The sequence below is a fragment of the Chinchilla lanigera genome, unplaced genomic scaffold (genome assembly GCF_000276665.1).
Source record: "Chinchilla lanigera isolate Chin_1 unplaced genomic scaffold, ChiLan1.0 scaffold00016, whole genome shotgun sequence".
NCBI classification, from domain to species: Eukaryota; Metazoa; Chordata; class Mammalia; order Rodentia; family Chinchillidae; genus Chinchilla; species Chinchilla lanigera.
Genome location: NW_004955417.1, coordinates 12,668,115 through 12,687,206, shown reverse-complemented (window position 1 = coordinate 12,687,206; position 19,092 = coordinate 12,668,115). Strand labels below are relative to the sequence as shown.

Sequence of the window (19,092 nt, the reverse complement as noted above, 5' to 3'; positions counted from 1 at the left end):
CCCCGCCCGTCCCCTGGGCCTCCCAGCGCCTAGAAACTCAGTCTGCAGTGTCACCGGGGTCTTTGTTCTCGCGTCCTGGCCTCCGGGAGTGGGTGCGGCCTACCTGGCTCTTTGCGCGCTTTTCGGCTGGGAATCGCGGTGGTATGAGTCCGGCCCACACTCCAATTTTCACTATTTTTAAGTGTGCAATAGTTTCCCCAACCATAAACCCAGTCTGCCCTAGCCTTGCATTTTAATCACATCCTAGATCTTCCCTCCACCTGTCATTTTCGTCGTCTCTGTGCACCTTTCAGAAATGCCCTACACATTACCTTATCACCTATATGGAACTTATGATGGTTGATTCTACATTTCAACCTGACGAAGTCACAGGATGCCCAGAGAGCCTATTAAACATTATTTCTTTTTGGTAGTGAGGGTTAGCACTGAATTGGTGACTGAGTAAGCCAGACAGCCCTCCCCAGTGTAGACTGGTATCATCCAATTATTGAGGGCCTGAATAGAAAGAAAAGATAGAGGAATGTTGAGTCATCTCTGCCTGACTGGGCTAAAACAGCAAACTGCCTGCCCTTAGAGCTCCTGGTTTCAGGCCTTCAAACCTGAACTAGAATCTATACCATCGGCTCTGCTCTTCAGCTTTCAGGCTTTAACAGAGTCCACTGGCTTTCCAGTCACTAGCTCGCAGTCAATAATCAATCAATAAATCTCTTAAACTCTCTCTCTTTCTCTCCCCCTCCCATCCCTCACTCCTTCCCTTTCTCCCTCCTTCCATTTCTCTGAAGAGCCCTAACACAAAGATGAAATAGAAGAAGTGATAATCAGCAATAAAATCTAGCTCTCAAAAGCTTCTTGAAATAATTTCTATAACAAGTGATTCCAAGGAAAATCTGATAGTTCTTGGGGCATCAACGCTACTAACAAAGGTAATACATACTTTAATCAAGTTTTGATAATTTCACCCTGTGGTTTCTTCAAAAACACTGGGGTGATATCATCTGGTCCCAGTGGCTTATTTATCCACTTCATCAATCAGGTCTTGAACATCCAATGCATTTACTAGTAGTTGATCTCAAACCTTTAAGCCATCTACTACCAAAGAAATCCCATCTGCTTAATGTTTTTTCTCATAAACAAATGTTTCAGTTTGATGATATAAAGTTCCTGGAAATTTTACATGCCATTTTTTCAAGACAAAGAAAATCAAGAACGTAAGGAACCCCATGGTAAGGCCTTGACCTATTGTATTTTCCCTTAAGAAATAGAAGTACCTTCAGCTAGCTAATCACTGTACAGGCACCATCAAAATAGCACCAACTATTAGAAAGTAACTTTCAGTGGAAAGTGTATCAAAGAATTTTCCTTTGCTGTCCGAGCATACAAACTATGTATCTGCTAGTTTACTTCAAATGACTATAATTCTAAGACTATCAACCTACATTATGTCATCAAATCTGCAGGAAACATGATCCCTCTTCTTATATTTTCATAGAATGAAACACTGGGATTATCACTAACATGATCTAAAGGTTTTATTATGCCAATGGTTATATAAAAGCAAATGAAAAAGAGATATCCCCTTTGCCCCCAAAGCTTAGAAACTTAAAAGACACAATAAAAAAGATATACCTGACCTGAAAACTAAAAGCACATAAACAATAAGCAAATATATTCATTGTACTTACACTGTACAAATAAAAATCTAAGTGAAAGTCATAAGATGATAGACAGAAGAAACTGGAAAATGTGTACAGAATAAAAAAGAAATGGCCTCCTTCTCTATTGGAGAAAATGACAAACTGTCCAAACATCTGCCTTACCCTCATGATTCACTGACAGATATATGGATTTTTGGTTTTAGTTTCAGATGCAGAGTATTCAATTAACTATAATCCTTGGTTCATAGCAGAGTACAAACATCATCTGTGGCCTACTCAAAGCAAGTCTATTGGTTTTATTTGCTTGCTTTTTAAAAATTAATTTTATTGATATATTTTAGGTGTACATAATGATAACATTCATCACAGGGAATTGGTACCTGGCATGACACATCTTCATTCTTTTTTTCCTATTTCCTTTGCCCTCTTTCAACCCTCCTCCCCTCCTTACCTTATTTACAAAAGCTTTGTTTCCATTTTTCCTTCTATTTTTTTTCCTTTCCCTTTCTTCCTTTCCCCCTCCTCCTTCCATAATTCCCCTTCCCGTTTGAATATTTTCTTCCTATTTCACAATGTCTAATATACGCTTTGATCCTTATATGCACTTTTGGTTTCTCAGACCAGAGAAAAAAATGTGATATTTGTGTGTGTGTGTGTGTGTGTGTGTGTATGATTTATTTCACTTAAGAGTATGGTTTCAAGATATATCCATCTACCTAGAAATGTCTCAAGTTTATCCTTTATTATGGCTGAGTAGAATTCCACTGTATATAAATAAACCCACATCACAGGGAATTGGTACCATTCTTTATCCATTCACTGATTGATGGGTATTTGGGGTGTTTCCAGATTTAGCTATTACAAAGTGTGGATGTACATATAATTCTGTGGTTGATGTTTTTAATTCTTTTGGGAAGATACCAAGAAGAGGAATAGCTGGGTCAAATGGAACCTCTACTTTTAGTTTTTTCAGGAATCTTCACGATGATTTCCATAGTGGTTCCACCAGTTTGCACTACCACCAACAGTGGTGAAGTGATCCTTTTCCCACACATCCTTGCCAGCATTTCTTATTGGTTGATTTCTTGATAATAGCCTTTCTTTCTGAAGATGTAGTGTTGTTTTAATTTGCATCTCTCCCATGACCAATGATATTGAACCCTTTTTCATATATTTATTTGTCATTTCTACTTTTTCACCTGCAATGTGTCTATTCATCTCAGATGCCCATTTTTGGACTGGGTCTTTAAACTTAGAGGGGTCTGATTTTTTTGAGTTCTTCATATATTCTAGACATTAGTTCTTTGTCTGAGGAACAGCTGCCAAATTTTTTTCCCAGTGGTGGTTTGTCTCTTCACTCCATTGGTGATTTCTTTTGCTACGCAAAAGCTTTTTAGTAAAATGAGATGTCAGTTGTTGATTCTTTGTAAAATTTCCTGTGCAATCAAGGCTTTCTTCATAAAGTCTTTTCCTACACCTATGTCTTCAAGAGCTCTACCTACTCTATCTTTCAGTGGAAACATATTCCTTGTTCTAGGGTAGGAAGAACCAATATAGTGAAAATGGCCACACTTACAAAATTGTTATATAGATTTAATGCAATTCCAATCAAAACACCAATAGCATACCTCACAGAATTACAGAAAACAATGCAAAAATTCATTTGGAACCAGAAGAGATCTAGAATAGCACACCCAGTTCTGGGCAACAAAGGAACAGCAGGAGGCATCATAATCTCTGATTTGAAATTATACTACAGAGCTGCTGTGAAAAAACAGCACAGTATTGGCAACATAAACAAACAATAACAAAAAAATAGACCCAAGGATCAATACAACAGATCAGAAGATGAAGAAACAATTCCAAACACACTCAGCCACTTTACCTTCATCAAAGGGGCCAAATATCTTCAATGGAAGAAAGAGAGCCTCTTTAATAAGTGGTTCTGGAAAAACTGGCTTTCCATATGCCAAATATTAAAACTAGACCCATATCTCTCACCATGCACTAAACTAAAATTAAAATGGATCAATGATCTTGTATTGGGTTTTTTGTCTTTTTTTGTTGTTGTTTTTTCTCCGGTACCGGGAATTGAACTCACGACCTTGCGCTTGCCAGGCAGGCGCTGTGCCGCTGAGCTAAATCCCCAGCCCCAATGATCTAAATATTAAAACAGAAACACTAACTTTGCTTGCTTTAAAAATTTATTTGTTCTCTTTTTTCCCAATTCTTCATTCCTCCTTTCCATATTCTACCATTCCAAGATGCAACAATACTAAGATTTTTTTGTTTTTATTTTCTCTTTAAAACTTTATTATTCTATGTTTCTTTAAAATTTCGTTTCTCTATATGTAATTTCATCATGTATATTAGTCTATGTTTTACTTAATTTACTCAGCTTTATAAGGTCCATTCATGTTACTATACATACATTAATCTATTGTTTTCAATTGCTATAAGTATTCCTCAGAGACGTACATCACACTTACACATCCACTCTCCCCGTGATGGACTCCCAGATGACTCCTGCCCCCGAAACATGGTTACAACATTCATCCTGCACATGTACCCTTAAGGGTCTTCATGAACATTTCTTTGTAAAATTTAGCAGAGAGATGCATTACTGAGTCACAGGGTATGAAAATATATTTAATTTTGCTCAAAATCCATTTAAGATTGCTGTCCAGAATGGTGGCACCAAGCTTCATGCCCACCCAGCAGTGTATGAAGGCACCTATGTCCTCACAGCCCTGCCAACACGGTTTACATTCCTGCTATAAAATGATCACAGAATTTTAAAATTTGCATTGTTTTGAGTATTAATGAGTTTGAACATCTCTTCATGCACTTGTTAGCTTTTAGGCTTGTTTAAAATGCTTGTTCATATACTTCCCCTTCTTTTCTATTAGGGTTACCAACTTTCCCTTGATTTCCACCCAAATATTAACACTTCAAAAATTTTACACAGTGTTAGTATATTCTCTTGTTTTGCTGTCCAACAGCTTTCTTCAGGATAGCTTTTATTGAGCAGAAATTCAATGCAACCAAATTCAGTAATGCTTTTGCCATGGTTTCATGAGGGGGTGTTTGTGTGAGAGAGTGAAGGTACATAGGAGATAGACATGTTGAGCTCATTCTTACAGAAACACTGAGGAAAGGATGTGGGAAGAATGATCCACCACTGAAGCAAGGTAAAGGAGAAGGCTCTCAGGAAAAATGCATGACCTTGGAGCAAGACGGCCACATTTAGCTACATGATCTTGGACAAAATGATGCCATCTATAAAGTAGAACAACACATACCCCATAAAAAAAAGTAAGAGGAAGAATATACACAATGACTAGAGTATAACAGACAGGCACTCAATAAATATGAATTCCTTTTTCCTATTCTCTTGTTCCCACACCTGTTAATGCACAGAGAGGAAAAGTGCAAGCTCTGATGTGTTGTGATCATATCCATCAACTTCTCCCATAGCTCCAAATTCAAATTGAAATATACGTGGGTACAGGCTCTCCAGAGCACCACCACTCACTCTATGACTAGATATCAGACAAGATTAAGCCCTGAAAAAAAAAAAACTGTGGGAATGCTATTCCCTGATGGGAGCAAAGGTAGAGAAGAGGGCAGGCACAAATAACTAATTATCTGATGGTGGGATCTTGTGGGTAAATTAGTTATCACCTCACTAACAAATGAATTAAAAGTACTGGGTGTAGATGTCTCCTGTGGAGCTTGTACTCGGAGTAGGCAGAAAGGGAATTTAAAGTTCCTGTGACATGAGAACATAGAGGGTATGGAACAAGCCTAAGCTGTATCTTTCCATGCTTCGGTTTCTAGAAAGTCTATGCTGCTTCAGTTTCTAGGAAGAGTAGAATGTGCTAAACGCCCTAATCATAATTTGATTGATGCTCATTTACCCTCCTCTTTCCTGTCTGCTCTCACTCAAACACAAACTAAAACTTCTTATTAATTAACTATGACAGACATAAAAGAACTATGAAGACTACATTTTCTTAAAGTTTAAGTGTGAACAGGTTTTCAAGTATGCTTTTAAAATCTGTGACCTTTCTCAAAATCCACTCATTACTTAACCAGTAGATACTTAATATGCACCTATTACATACTAAGCATAAGTCATAAGAATTTAAACCATACCCTGAACAATGAAATAGTTTTAAGTAGGGGAGTGGCATGAAATCATATTTTATAAACATAATTAAAGCACTAGTGTGGGAGTAGATTAAAAGGAAAGGAGTCAGAAATTTTGGTTAAGAGAAATATAACCGGTGTTAAGTCCCAAACTTGGATGTGAGAGTGAAATGGAAAAAAGGGAGTCATATGTGACATTTAAGGCTTGGTGGCCCTCTGGGTGTTGGAGTGAGATAAATGGAAAGACTTGCTAAGTAAATATTTCTTCATACTTTTCTGTGTATAAGAAACTATGATGAAGACTAGTACAGGGTTTCTCAACTTTCACATTAAGAGACTTTGGAGTAGATGATTATTTGTTAGGAGGGACGAGGAGAACTGTTTGGTACACTGTGAGAGACTTAGCATCCTCCTGGCCCCTATTCACTAACATCATCTCCTGTCATGGCCACGAAAAATATCTCCAGAAATCTCCAAATTTCCCTAGGGCAGCAAAACTGCCCCTGGTTGAGGATCATTGAAACTAGAGGGTCTGTCTTTGAGAGGCTTATAATGTGACAGAGAAATGGTTTGATTAAGCATCTTCAGGACACAAGAAAAATGGAAAGGTGGAAGGTGTCCACACTCCTTTGAGAATGAGAAGCACAGAAAAAGTCTCCACAGAAAAGATGTGGGAGCTGAATTTTTAATCACAGAGCATTCCAAGCAGGACAAAACCATGAAGTCAAGATGCCGTATCAGGTACTAGGAGAACTTTGATACTCCAAAGTGAGGTGCCTGGGTGGACAGCAATTAATAAGGATGAAAAACAGAACAAACAGGAGGATCAGTTTATGGGTGGACAAGAAATCTGGAAATTCTTGAAACTGCAGATAGAAGTCAAGAGTACTCATAGCCATGGACATAACTTAAGGAGAATGTTTATTAATGGAAGATAAAAACCTTTGAAAATTCCAGGATGAGGTCTTTAAGATGAAGTCTAGTAGAGAGAAGGATGAGAAAGAATGAGGGGGAAAGGGTAGCCAAGACAAAGGAGAACCCATTCTAATTTATATGACAAGCTTGAAAAACAGCTGTATTTTCCCTTCAATCCATCAGTACACCCAGAGAGATGGGCCTCCCTCCACTTCACAATTACTCTTCTCTACATTCTTTTTCATTCTATCATATCCACTCAATTCTATTAGCTACAGAGGAGCAAAGTACCACTGGTGTTATTACTTATACTATCTGACCAAAGGCTCTCTATGTTGATCAACTTTTTCATTATTAGAACTAAATATGTGAGAAAATAAATTTAAAGGAGGACAGGTTTAGTTTGGCTTAGGGTTTAAGAGGCTTCAGTCCATGGTCAGCTGGCACCATTGCTTTTAGGCCTGTGGTGAGGAAGAAATATCACAGGAGATGAGTGTGATGGAGGAAAGCTCCTCACCCCGTGGAAACCAAGAAGCAGGGAGAGAGGAAAAGAGCTGGAGAGGAAGAGGCCTTGGGACCAGATATAGCTCTCAAGGCCATGTCTCTGTGATGTACTCCTTTCAAGTAGGCCCCACCTCCTGTTTACATCACTTCTCAGTAACACTGTCAAATTATGATCTTATCAGTGAACTAACTCATTGATAAAGCTAAAGCCCTCATAACCCAGTAACTTCCCAAAAGCTCATCAGCAACCAAGCCTTCAACACAAAGATCCCTTCTGAGAGACATACTGGATTCCAACAATAACACTTTCTTCTTCATTTACTCAAAAAGCATTTGTATCATATTGTTAAGAGACACAATGAAATAAATTTTGTGTTAGATATGGGCACTTGGCATAGCCATTCCAACCTCCTTCAAATGTGCTTCTCAATTTTTCGAAGATTAAAACTCTAAAAACTTTTCTGGGACTTCATACACTAGGGTTCTATATGTAATTTAAACATCACCAATTTTATTCACTTGAATAAAATCTGCAAGGCAGCAATTAGGTAGAACTTGCTTTCTGCTATTTCCACTCTCTCAGGAAAGCCATTGCTTTATCTAGGAAAGGTAAAAAGCAATCTTGGTAGCCTGATTCTGCAGAAGCGCTCTGAAATTCATTCCTGAAAAGTTCAATTTAAATTCTGCATCCTTCACCTTCTCAATGATTCTGTAAACCCTGTAAAATCTTCTAAGATGCCTATGCCTACATAAACCAATTAGATTCTAATCTCCATAGTCAAACATTACCCATCCAATCAACTCTACACTGGAAACCAAATCTACTGCTGTCTCTACCTACTCTTCCTCCCCTTTCCAAATAAGTTCCATAAAGGAAATTAATAAGGTATGCACATACTTCGACATAAACCAGCAGAAGTACCAATCACCACACACAGCTCAAAATCCAAGTCTAGCTAAAATGGGATCCTAAGTTTATAAGCACAGTGAAGGGCTTTTTGCCCACAACTCTGTAAATGATGAGGCTGAATTTCCAAAGTCTATGTTGACTAAGCTAAAGATCTCAGTTTCTTAGAAGTTTGATAGAGTAGAAAGAGAGTAAATTAGTTAAATTTACTATTTTGAGTTTCTTAACCATACTCCTCAAGTAAGAGAAGTGTCTTTAAGAAAAAACAAAGGATGGGCCAGTGTATAAGGAGACGATGGGCCAGTGTAAACCATCTCAATAGCTTTAAAAATATTCACCTTGAATCAAACATGAAAATCAAACATTTAAAATCCTTACTTTCTAATGAGATCTTATATATCTACTAGAAAATCATTAAAGCACAGTTAGAAAAATGGGCAAAAGATATGCACAAAAATTGTAAGGAATAGTAAACAGACCTCTGAAGATATTAATCTCACCAATGAGCAAAGGCATGCAAGAACAATAACAGTGAACCAACACATTTAATCCATCAAATTGAAAAAGACTAGGAAAAAATATCCATGCAGGTAAAGATGAAGGAATTAGAAGAAACACTGAAAGAGGAAATATGTGCAATCTCTCTGGAAAACAATTTGAAGAAATGCATCAAGAAGCAAGATGTATCAATATTTATAACAATAGTAATTTAAATAATTAAAATATGTGTGCACTATAACATATGGTATTATATATTTATTTCATTAACACTTTTAAACAATTAAAAATACTAAGATAAAAATAAATTGTAATAATTACAGTATATTGGCATTCTTTACATCCATAGGAACAGTTCTAAAACTATTTATTGCTATTATCTTGCAACTTCTTAGAATATTTTGACCTTTCCTCCTTTGTTATGTTATTTATTAAAACTGTGAAAATACCTCTTCTGAAATCTATTCATAAATAAAAGATGTTTCTGTGTTATTTAAAAGAAGAGAAACACAGATGGAAATAATCGAGATTCTAATAATTTAATTGATTATGTTAATTCTTATACTTTAAGTTTGTAATCATCAAAAGTTATTTCAAATAATATTTATTAGTATATGGTAAATGTTCACAGCATGTGAGAAAAAAGAAATGAAATATATGCAATATAAACTCAAATTTATAAAATAAACATACATCTACATATGGAAATATTAGCAGAAAAATAAAAGTGATAGCAATGAGCACTTTATAAGAAAATATCAACACATATTTTTATATTTATGTATATGTTCCCTACACTGAGCAGGTATTAATTCTATAATCTTAAAAAAATTCTAAGTAAATGCTGATGGTTCAACAACATCATCATTCAGTGTGTAAAAGAAAGCACCTTGTTTAAATTACAAGGAAATACCCACAAAGAAAGAACTACCTAAAAAATGTACTACCACTCAAATAGCAAATGAAAAACTGCTACTTACTGAGTATGGTGCCAGGTATTGAGGTATTGAATGGATAAGATTCAGCCCAGGCCTTTGGGGGCTCTCAAGATAATATAAAACATACAATTTCTGACACACGGTATTTGGGAAAAGCTCTATACCTCTGTAGAAATCAATCTCCCTAGAAGATTAACATGTACTCAACAATCTACTGAATGGATTTGGAGACCATACACCATGAAGACCAAGAGCTACGTCTGCTGAGAAAGAGCCACAGATTCTATCTAAGTCCCTACTTCTTGCCCACACCTCAGCCTCTTCCAGATTTGACTGGTGATTTTCATTCTGTTATTTGGTTTACACAAATCTGATGCAAATTATGTTCTCTTAGAATTGGACGGAGATTGTTCTTCATCCCACCTCACTTCCAAGACTAGGTTTTGTTCTGTATCCCTTGGTCTGCTCACATATATTTATACTTTCTGTAAACTCACAGATATCTCATGAAGCCCTCACCTTCCCACATGGAGAAACTATTACCTACTGTGATACTCAAGTCTAAAACTAGAAAGTTTAAAAGAAATCATATGTACCAAGAATTTGTTCCATCACATATGCCTGGGAGAACCCAACCTCTATGAATTCTAGCTTCACATCTTTTGTGGATTCATAAAAAAAATAGCACTTACCAACCTGAAAAAGACCTTATGCATTCTTACTGCAACTATGGCTCACTTTACACTAGTAAGGCCTGTGATGATTAAATGACGTGACCAAGGTCACACAACTTGTTACTAGCTAAGGTCAAACTCAGGACATGAGTTTTCCTGGAGACAGGGTAGAAGATGGCTCTGCACTGCTCTACCTGCAGCTAGAGATTCATTTATGCAAGCTTTAAGTCCTGTGAGGATCTTTCACAGTTGGGCCAGTCTAATTCTCCAGTCTCCTCAGAGCCTAAAATACTTCAGTTGCCAGACAACTGTTTATCTGCTTTGGACACCATGGAATAAAGAGTCGGATGAAAACAAGTCTTGGAACACCAGAATAGATTCCAATGAGTAAAACTCACTTCCCCAGGGTTCTGAAGGCCCCGTGAGCAATCAGTAACTTGGCTTAGTTTTCAATGCCAGGCAGATACCCAGGGAAGGGCAGTCCCTACTGCAGAATGAGAAATGATGATAAAAATGAAATAATGAGAGAAAAACATGTCCAAAAAAATATGCAGGAACCAGTATATTCTACCATCATAGTACACAGACAGCAACTTCTGACGCAGATCTGTTTCAGTATGTACCTAAAAACAGGAATGTTATAGATAAAAATAAAGTTAAAATATTTGTATGTGGTATGTGAGGCAATGTAGTTTAATGACTAAATATACAAACTAGACATTGACAGTTATTCTTGACTGAACGTGTCCTTTTACCAGTTGTGTAATCCCATGTAAACTACATAATCTCTTACAGTCTAGTTTTCTCATCTGAAAAAAAAAAAGAAAGAAGAGAAAATCTAGCCCAGTTATTTAGCACAGTTAGGAGGGCTTAATAAGCTGGGTTTAAGTTAATCACAAATTAGTGATTAACAGAAGGCAACTGAACAAAATCCAGACAGATACTGATTGCTGGTTTGAGGAGCTTCCTAGGGGCCTTTAGCACCAATTCATGTAGCCCTAGGGAGATCAAAACTGGTCATCCCAGTGATATTTCCAGAGATGAGAAGTGGGAAACTTGGCTAATTTCTCTAACAAAATATTGAGTGGGAAAATTACTGTTTAAAAGGTCATTTAAATCTCTCAAAACTGTCCTAAGGGCATACAAAAAACAGAACAACATTGATTTAAGAAAGTCTACTAAGTCTCAGTAAGAACAATGAGAGCCCGTGGCATTTGGGCCAGGATTTGCTCCTCTCCCCGACTCCTAGTTTCATGTTATTGAACTCCATTATGGGGCACTCTGTTACCAGGAAGTATAACCAAGAAGTTGGGAATGTCCTCTCTCCTATGGCCCACCTTCTGCTCCAGTTCTCAGTCTAGGGCTGCCTACCAATATTTCACCTTGAAAGGGAAGGCTATCAACGTTTCCCATTTCCTCAAACCCCTTCTCATGTTTTAGGAGTTCTAGTCTATGCAGGCATGGACAAAAGGACAGATACATCATTCCCCTGCCCAGCACTTCATTGGTGGAAGCTCTACATCAAGGGTAGCCAGCAAAAATACTGGGACCCTGATTGCACCATCTCAGTTTACTCATTGGTAACGATCCATACTGGAAGCCTCAGGCTGAGATGACCAGGAGCCACCTGCCTGTTCTTCTAGCATCAGCTAAGATGTACTCTGGGAGAAACAGGTTGCTGTCACTGTACCTAGCTCCTGTGCAGTAGCACAGAGATTCTCACAGGGGAAGAGACAAATGATAAGGATGCACAGCTCTAAATGTTTATTGAGATCAGTGACTTTATTTGGAGATCATGGAGACTTCCATGGCTAAGGGAGTTGTTGAAAACAAACAAAATTTTTGAGAACAATTAGGATCCTGGTATCTTTGAGATACCATTAGCAGTAAGCAAACTGGTAGAGCAACCAGAACTTTACCAGGAAGAAGCAGGGGAAGAAACAACTAAGAAGATGTGCCCTCCTGGGAAACCACTAAACTCTAAATTGGGAATGACACAGACATAACCTAGACTGTAGATATAAGAACAAGACACAGGTCAAATCTGAAAACATTCCTCTAGCTGCTCAGATCTATCAACAAAGGGCAGAAACCTCACTCTCTCAAGAGGTTTAAGTACAACTGACCAAAAACTGGCTAAAAATTGAAGTGCTCTGACACAAGGGGAAAATATTATGAAGCCAGGCTTAAAAATAAAATCACACACATACACACACACACACACACACTCACACACTTTAGCCATCTGTAAGATGCTGTGCATGGTTAAGCTTGCACCCTCTTAATAGTGATTAGAAAGGAAACTTTAAAGGCACTGATTAAAGCTGAGGCAAAAACATGAACTCATTCAGTTGCAATACAGGTTCCAAGTTACACAAACATCTAATAGTAAAAAGTAAAAATATAACTAGCTGGTGAGACTTAAGCACAATCTTTGACCAATAAAGGCTTATGCAGACCCAAAGTGACTATTAGGAACACAGGCTAAAATTTAAAAATATACAGTGTGTGAGAAATAGATTTCATAGTGCAACAAGTCACTAAACAAATGAACTAACAAACAATGACATCAAACTCCAATGAACAGACAGTGGGGGTGAGCAGAGCAGAGGGAAGATAATCAGTATATAGAACTTCTATAATATATTGTTTAAAATATTCATTTTTTCATTTAAAATTATAAAGCATGAAAAGATGCAAGAAATTATGGGGATAAAAGGGAGGCATTAGAAACTGCCTGTGAGCGGCTCAATATAGGGCTGTCTCAGATGCTTTGCCATTCCTGGGACAAAATACTCAATACCCATGATAAAGGAGGAGAGGTTTATTTTGGCTCACAGTTGTAGAGGTTTCAGTCCACAGTTGGCTGGCTCCAAGGCAGGGGTGCATGGCAGAGGAGAAACAGTTCATGACACAGCAGGAGAAAAACAGCAGACTTCTTTCTTCTTTCCTTCTTTATTCCATCCTGACTATAAGCCTACAGTTTGTACCACCCACACCCAAGGTGGGTCTCTCCTCTTCAGTAAATCCACCACTAACATCCAGAACTATGCTAAACCAATCAGCATACAACTCCAGTTTCACACATCCATGGTCTAGCAGGCCCAAATGCCTCATGGATGAATGCATGAGATTTTGGGAGGACATCTAGATACAAGCCATACTGAGCGGGGGGGGGGGGGGGCTGTTATAGAACATAGCAAAAAACATTTCAAAGCAGCTGGTATAGGCATGTCCAAGGAAATAAAAGTAATACTAACAATAATCCTTAAAGAATTAAAGGCATAATGACAGTGTCTCATCAAATGGAGAATATCAAGAAAGAAAGAAAAATGATTTTTAAAAATGTTAAGTGGAAATCTAGAGTTGGACTATATAACAGCCGAAAAGAAAGATGTACAAATGCACAAAAATAGGTTGGAGGTAACTGAATAAAGAATAAGTGAACTTGATGATAGACTGACAGAGCTGTGCAATCTGAAGAACAGAAAGAGAAAAGCATGTAGGGAAATGAACAGAGCCTCAGAGAAATGTGAGACAATATTAAACACATCAACATGCTCATAAATATAGTACCAGGATAAGAGAGGCAAAAGAGAAAAGGAAAGCCAAATACTTGTAAAACTATAGCTGTGATTTTTTTCCAAATTTGATGAGAAACATTAATGTATACACCCTAGATGATTTTAAAATTTCACCAAGTAAGACAAAAGCAAAGAGATCCACAATTACATATGTCACAGTCAAAATGCTGAAAGTGAAAAACAAAGAGAAAATCTTTAAAACAGTAAGGGCATAAAAACTTACCATCTATGAAGGAACCCTAAAAACATTAACAGCTAACTTCTCCTCAGAAACTATGGAGTCTAGAAGGCAATGATCAGCCTGAGCAACTTAGTGAGTCCCTGTCCCATAATAAAAACAAATAAAAAAATGAAAAAAGTCTGATGATGTAGCATAGTGCAAAAGTCCTGAGGTCAATTCCCAGTATGGAAGAAGGAAAGAGGGGAGGGAACGGGTGGGAGGTGGTGCGGGAGGGAATAAGGGAGAGTTACAAGTTCATAGGAAAATTGTAATATATTGTTACTGAGAACATGAACTGATACAGCCACTTCAGAAAACAATTTGTCAGAACCTCAATAAATCAAATAGAGTTACCAAATAACACAGCAATTCTGCCCCTTGACATATACCCAAGAGAAATAAAAATATGCCCACAAAACACCTCATGTATAAATTATTTATACCAGTTTAGACTCAAAAAATGGAAAAGATTCAAAAACTAGAAACAATCTAAATGTCCACCAGCTAATGAAAATACAAACAAAATATGGCACAGTTGTGCCTCAGTTCACAAACTTAATTTGTTCTACGATTTGGAAAAAATGGTCATGCTCCTGTTTGTGTGGAACAGATGGTCACAGTCATGTTTGTCACTATATGCAGAGTCTGCAAAACAAAACAAAACCAAAACTTTGCCAAATGCTGTTTGCAAACCAAACTGTTTGCAAATAAAAACATTCATTAACCAGGGTGCCACTGTACATCCATAAAATGAAATATTATTCAGCAATGAAAAACAAAGTGCTAAAACATGCAACATAAATAAACCTAAGAAACACTATGTGACATGAAAGAAGTCGGTCACAAGATACCACAGTGTTATTCTATTTATGTGAAATATCCAGAATAGGTAAAATCCATAAAGACAGAAAGTAGGTTAGTGGTTGCAGAGATCTTAGGAGGAGAATGAAGAATGGTTGTTAGTGGGTATGAAGCTTCTTTTTGGGGTGATGATAATGTTCTACAATTAAACTGTGTCCTGGGAAATAGGAAGAAAATGTTCCAATGGGAAGGGGAAGAAGGAAGGGGGAGGGGGAAGAGAGGAAAGGAAAAGGAAAAAAAAGAATAGAAGAAAAAATGTAGCAAAGCTTTTGTACATAAGAAAGGGAATAGGGGTCAAAAGGAGGAGGAATTTGGGGGAAAAAGAACAGTCAAGACACATTATGTACAGATACAAATTCCTTATGATGAATATGATCATTATGTATTGTACTAATAAAATTAATTTTAAAAATTAAATCTTGTCCTACAATCTAAGTATTCTACAATTAGGTTGAACAATTCCATAAATATACTAAAACCCAGTAAACAGCACATTTTTGGTGAGTGAAAATAGTAGTACTTAAATTATATCTCAATAAAGATTTTTTAAAGTGATTATTTCTTACTGAGTCTTTTTCTTGGCATAAGAGAAAATGAAAAGAATAGAAATTAATTTCACTATCACAGGAAATTAGTCCATGAATACATTCAAGATTGCTAGCTCACTACTGACTATTTTCTACTGACCCAGACATTTATGTTAGTTGATAAAGCTGAGCTAGGGTTCTGGTAAGTAAAGGTAGAACTTGACCCTTGCATTAGCAGTTTCCATAAAAATAATAAATTCAAATCAATTCAATGTGCAGCTGCTGTTTCGTATTTTACTGATTCTAAGAAAGTCTGGGCATTGAGAACACTTGGGAGAAGTCATAATTGTTGAACCCTGTTTACCAATATTTTAATTCTTGCAGAATTACACTACTTCACTCTAGATTGCAATTATTAAGTCACGGGACTGATAACTATCATTGACCAGTAGCTATAGCTCCTTCACTTAATATGTGACCCTTTAAAATGAGGGGGTTTTTTTGGTAGCAAATAAAGGAAGAAGAGAAAAGAAGAAAGAAAGAAAAAGAATGTAAGTTTAGAGAACTCACTAAGCCAGTAGGATGGGAAATTGTTATATTTTCCTATCACCCAAATTATAATATGAATCACACATATTGTAATCAATTACCCAAGTGACATTAGTTGTATAAAGTACACAGCAAGGTGAAAAGACAAGCAATACCTTCTGGGGGTGTCCCGATGCTGCTGCCAAGGCCCAGAATGGCCATCCTGTGAATTCTCGGCGCCAGCATCACAGCAGACTCTTCTCCCCTTTCCCAGTGGGATATTCTGACTGGTTCCAGGTGGACATTGTCTAGCCCCTCTTCTTGCAGGTTTTTGTACATGATTTGGATGGCCTTTTCCAGGTTCTTGGAGCCACTCATTCTGGGTCCGACAGTGTCAACCAAAAGTGCCAACCGCTCATAGGACCGGTTCTGGTATTTCCCAAAAACAGCAAGGTCGATAATCGCTTTAGCAACATCCTTATAGCTGGCTATTTCTTCTTTAATTTCTTGAAAAGCTCTCTGAGAGATGCCACTCCGGTATATCGTCTTCCCAGAGCCCAGGGACAAAAGGTGAACAACACCAACACATATGAAGATAAGGAACTTCATCTTTTTTCCAAACGGTTTTCTTCCTAAAATAAACTATGTAAATAAAAAACATATTTTAGGGGAAAGAATCTCACAGTTTATCTGCCCGTAGCCCAGGGACTGCTTTTCAAAGAGCATTCCTCTTCTCCTCCAGCCATTGCTCAGACTCCCCAAGCATATTCCAGACATCTTAACTCCCAGACATGAACAAGTAAAGAGGCAGAGACTGGCCTTATGAATAAAGCAGCATTTATTAAAACCACAGATGCACTTGTAAGCCTGTCTACTAAAAGATTAAAATGAGAAGTAGGAAGGGCGAAGTAGTGGTAGCAATGACAGGGCCGACACTGCATATGCTGCAGATCCCTGTAAATATCCTATGACCGAAAGGGGCTACCACGCCCCCTCTGCCTGGTGCGCTCCATCCTCTCTGCCTTTGAACTTGTCCACTGAGCCCCCTTCAGATGTCATCATTTCTTGATACTTTTTCTAATCTCCTTGCCATCAAAAATAATTACTTCTTCATCTATGCTCCAAGAGTATTTTATGCTTGTGTTCAAAAGATATTTATTGAATGCCAACTATACCCAAGGGATTATAATACACTTTTAGAAGGAAAAAGTCTAAGTTAATACAAAGAGCAGAGAATTAATAAAAAGACTGGGTTTTGTTACCATTTAACTGTGTGATATCCATCCTCTACATGGCAATAATGAAAACAATAATGATAATAATACATTTATACAAAGCTGTGTATCAGACATTGCTCTAAGTACGTGGCATTCATTAACACATTTAATCCTGATAGCAACTCAACTGTAAGAGGTAGCTTCTTGTTGTTGCTTTTGTTTTACAAACTGGGGACTGGAGAACCAGCTCTGAGGGATTAAATAACTAGGATCCATGCTCTAAATTGTGCTACTCTAAGTATACTTCACAAACCAACGGCTGTCTACAACCTGGTTTTAGTGGTCCACTGCTGGTAAATACAAAGACTAAGAGTAGTCACTGCTGTCCAACACGGCAGCCAAAGGTCTCATGTGATTACCTCAACTTAAATTTACTAAAATTAAATAGTATCAAAATTCAATTCCTCAGTCACACTAGGCACATTTCAAGTGCTCAATAGGCATATGTGGCAAGTGGTTACCATATTGTGCTACCTAGAGAGAACATTTCTATTGTTACAGAACATCCCACTGGGTAATACTGGCTTAAACACTTCTGTGAATTGTGGCTTTGGTCTGAATGTCTGTCTCTTCCAAAACACATATTGAAATTCAATTGTCACTGTGAGAGTACTGAGGGTGGGGGTGAGACCTTCAGTGCTGTTTAGAACCTGACAGCCGCATCCTCAGGAGCAAACTCACACTGCTATCACAGGAGTGGGTGTGAGCATGAGCTTGCTCCCTCTTGCGCTCTGTCTCTTTCTATTGCCTTCTCTAGTTCTTCTGCTATGGGAGGCCTCCTGTCACATTATAATACAAGAAGGTCCTCACCAGCTGTGGCCTCTTGATCTCGGACTTCCAACCTCTAAAACACTGAGCCACTACATTTCTGTGTATTATTCAATTAAACAGTCTGCTATTCTTTAGTAGGAGCACAAAATAGGCAAAGACAGCATTTGTTAAATTTAATGATTAAAAACGGTGCTTTAATTTATGTCTTTTTAATTTCATTTTTCTAATTCACTGTTACTGTATTTTTAAAAAGTATTGGTCCCTAACAAGTTTGAAATTTAAAAATGAGTCACGCATCACAGATAATTTCAGAAACACAGTCATAAACTACTACATTACAAGGAGATTTTCATGCCTGACTGGTACACAAGGCCTTCCAAAAAATGATACCAACTACTTCATCTGTCCTCCTTCCTTCTAGAGCACATTTAGGTTTCTCTCTCTCTCTCTCTCTCTCTCTCTCTCTCTCTCTCTCTCTCTCTCTCTCTCCTCTGTCTCTCTTTCTCTCTATTCCTCTTTCTCCCTCTTTCTCTCTCTCTCTAGCTTCTAGACACTGACCACTTGAAATGAGGCTAGTCCAAATTGAGATATTTTAATTCTATAAGTATAAAATATACCTAATTTGATTTTAAAGATTTTAGATATATTGGGTTAAGTAAAACATATTATTAATTTCACCTATTTTGAATATGCTTACCATAAAATTTTGAATTACACATTTATGTTTAATTGGACAATAATGCTCTAGTTACACTGAACTTCACACTGTTCTTCGAATTTCCAGGCTTTTTCATAACTTAGGGTTTCTATCTATGTTCATTCTCTTTTACAGCAAAGCTTCCTCAGACTATTCCCATCCTCCTGGCAAATGCTGCCCCTCATTCTTTAATGAGAATACTTCCAAAATCACCTCTTCTGTGGAGCCTTGCCAAACGGCACTCCAGAGTACTCTGCATGATCTCCTATGTGCCCACCACAACTGCTGTCATCAGCTTTGTATTTGTGCATCAATCTGTCTCCCTTGGAAGGGAAGTCAAGTAAGGTAAGTTATTCTCCATTCCACCTTCAATTGCTAGACCCA

At 37.5% G+C, this 19,092-nt stretch overlaps 1 protein-coding gene across 2 annotated transcripts in view; it reads right to left on the bottom strand.

The window, feature by feature from the left end:
• The window catches only part of Cpq (carboxypeptidase Q), a 435,107-nt gene that overhangs the window by 333,729 nt on the left and 82,286 nt on the right, over positions 1-19,092 (bottom strand). For both annotated transcript variants that reach the window (XM_005381836.2, XM_005381837.2), the window contains one exon: positions 16,140-16,605. In XM_005381836.2, coding sequence (XP_005381893.1) covers positions 16,140-16,572 — 433 coding nt within the window. In that variant the 5' untranslated portion in view covers positions 16,573-16,605. The remainder of the gene's footprint in view (positions 1-16,139; positions 16,606-19,092) is intronic.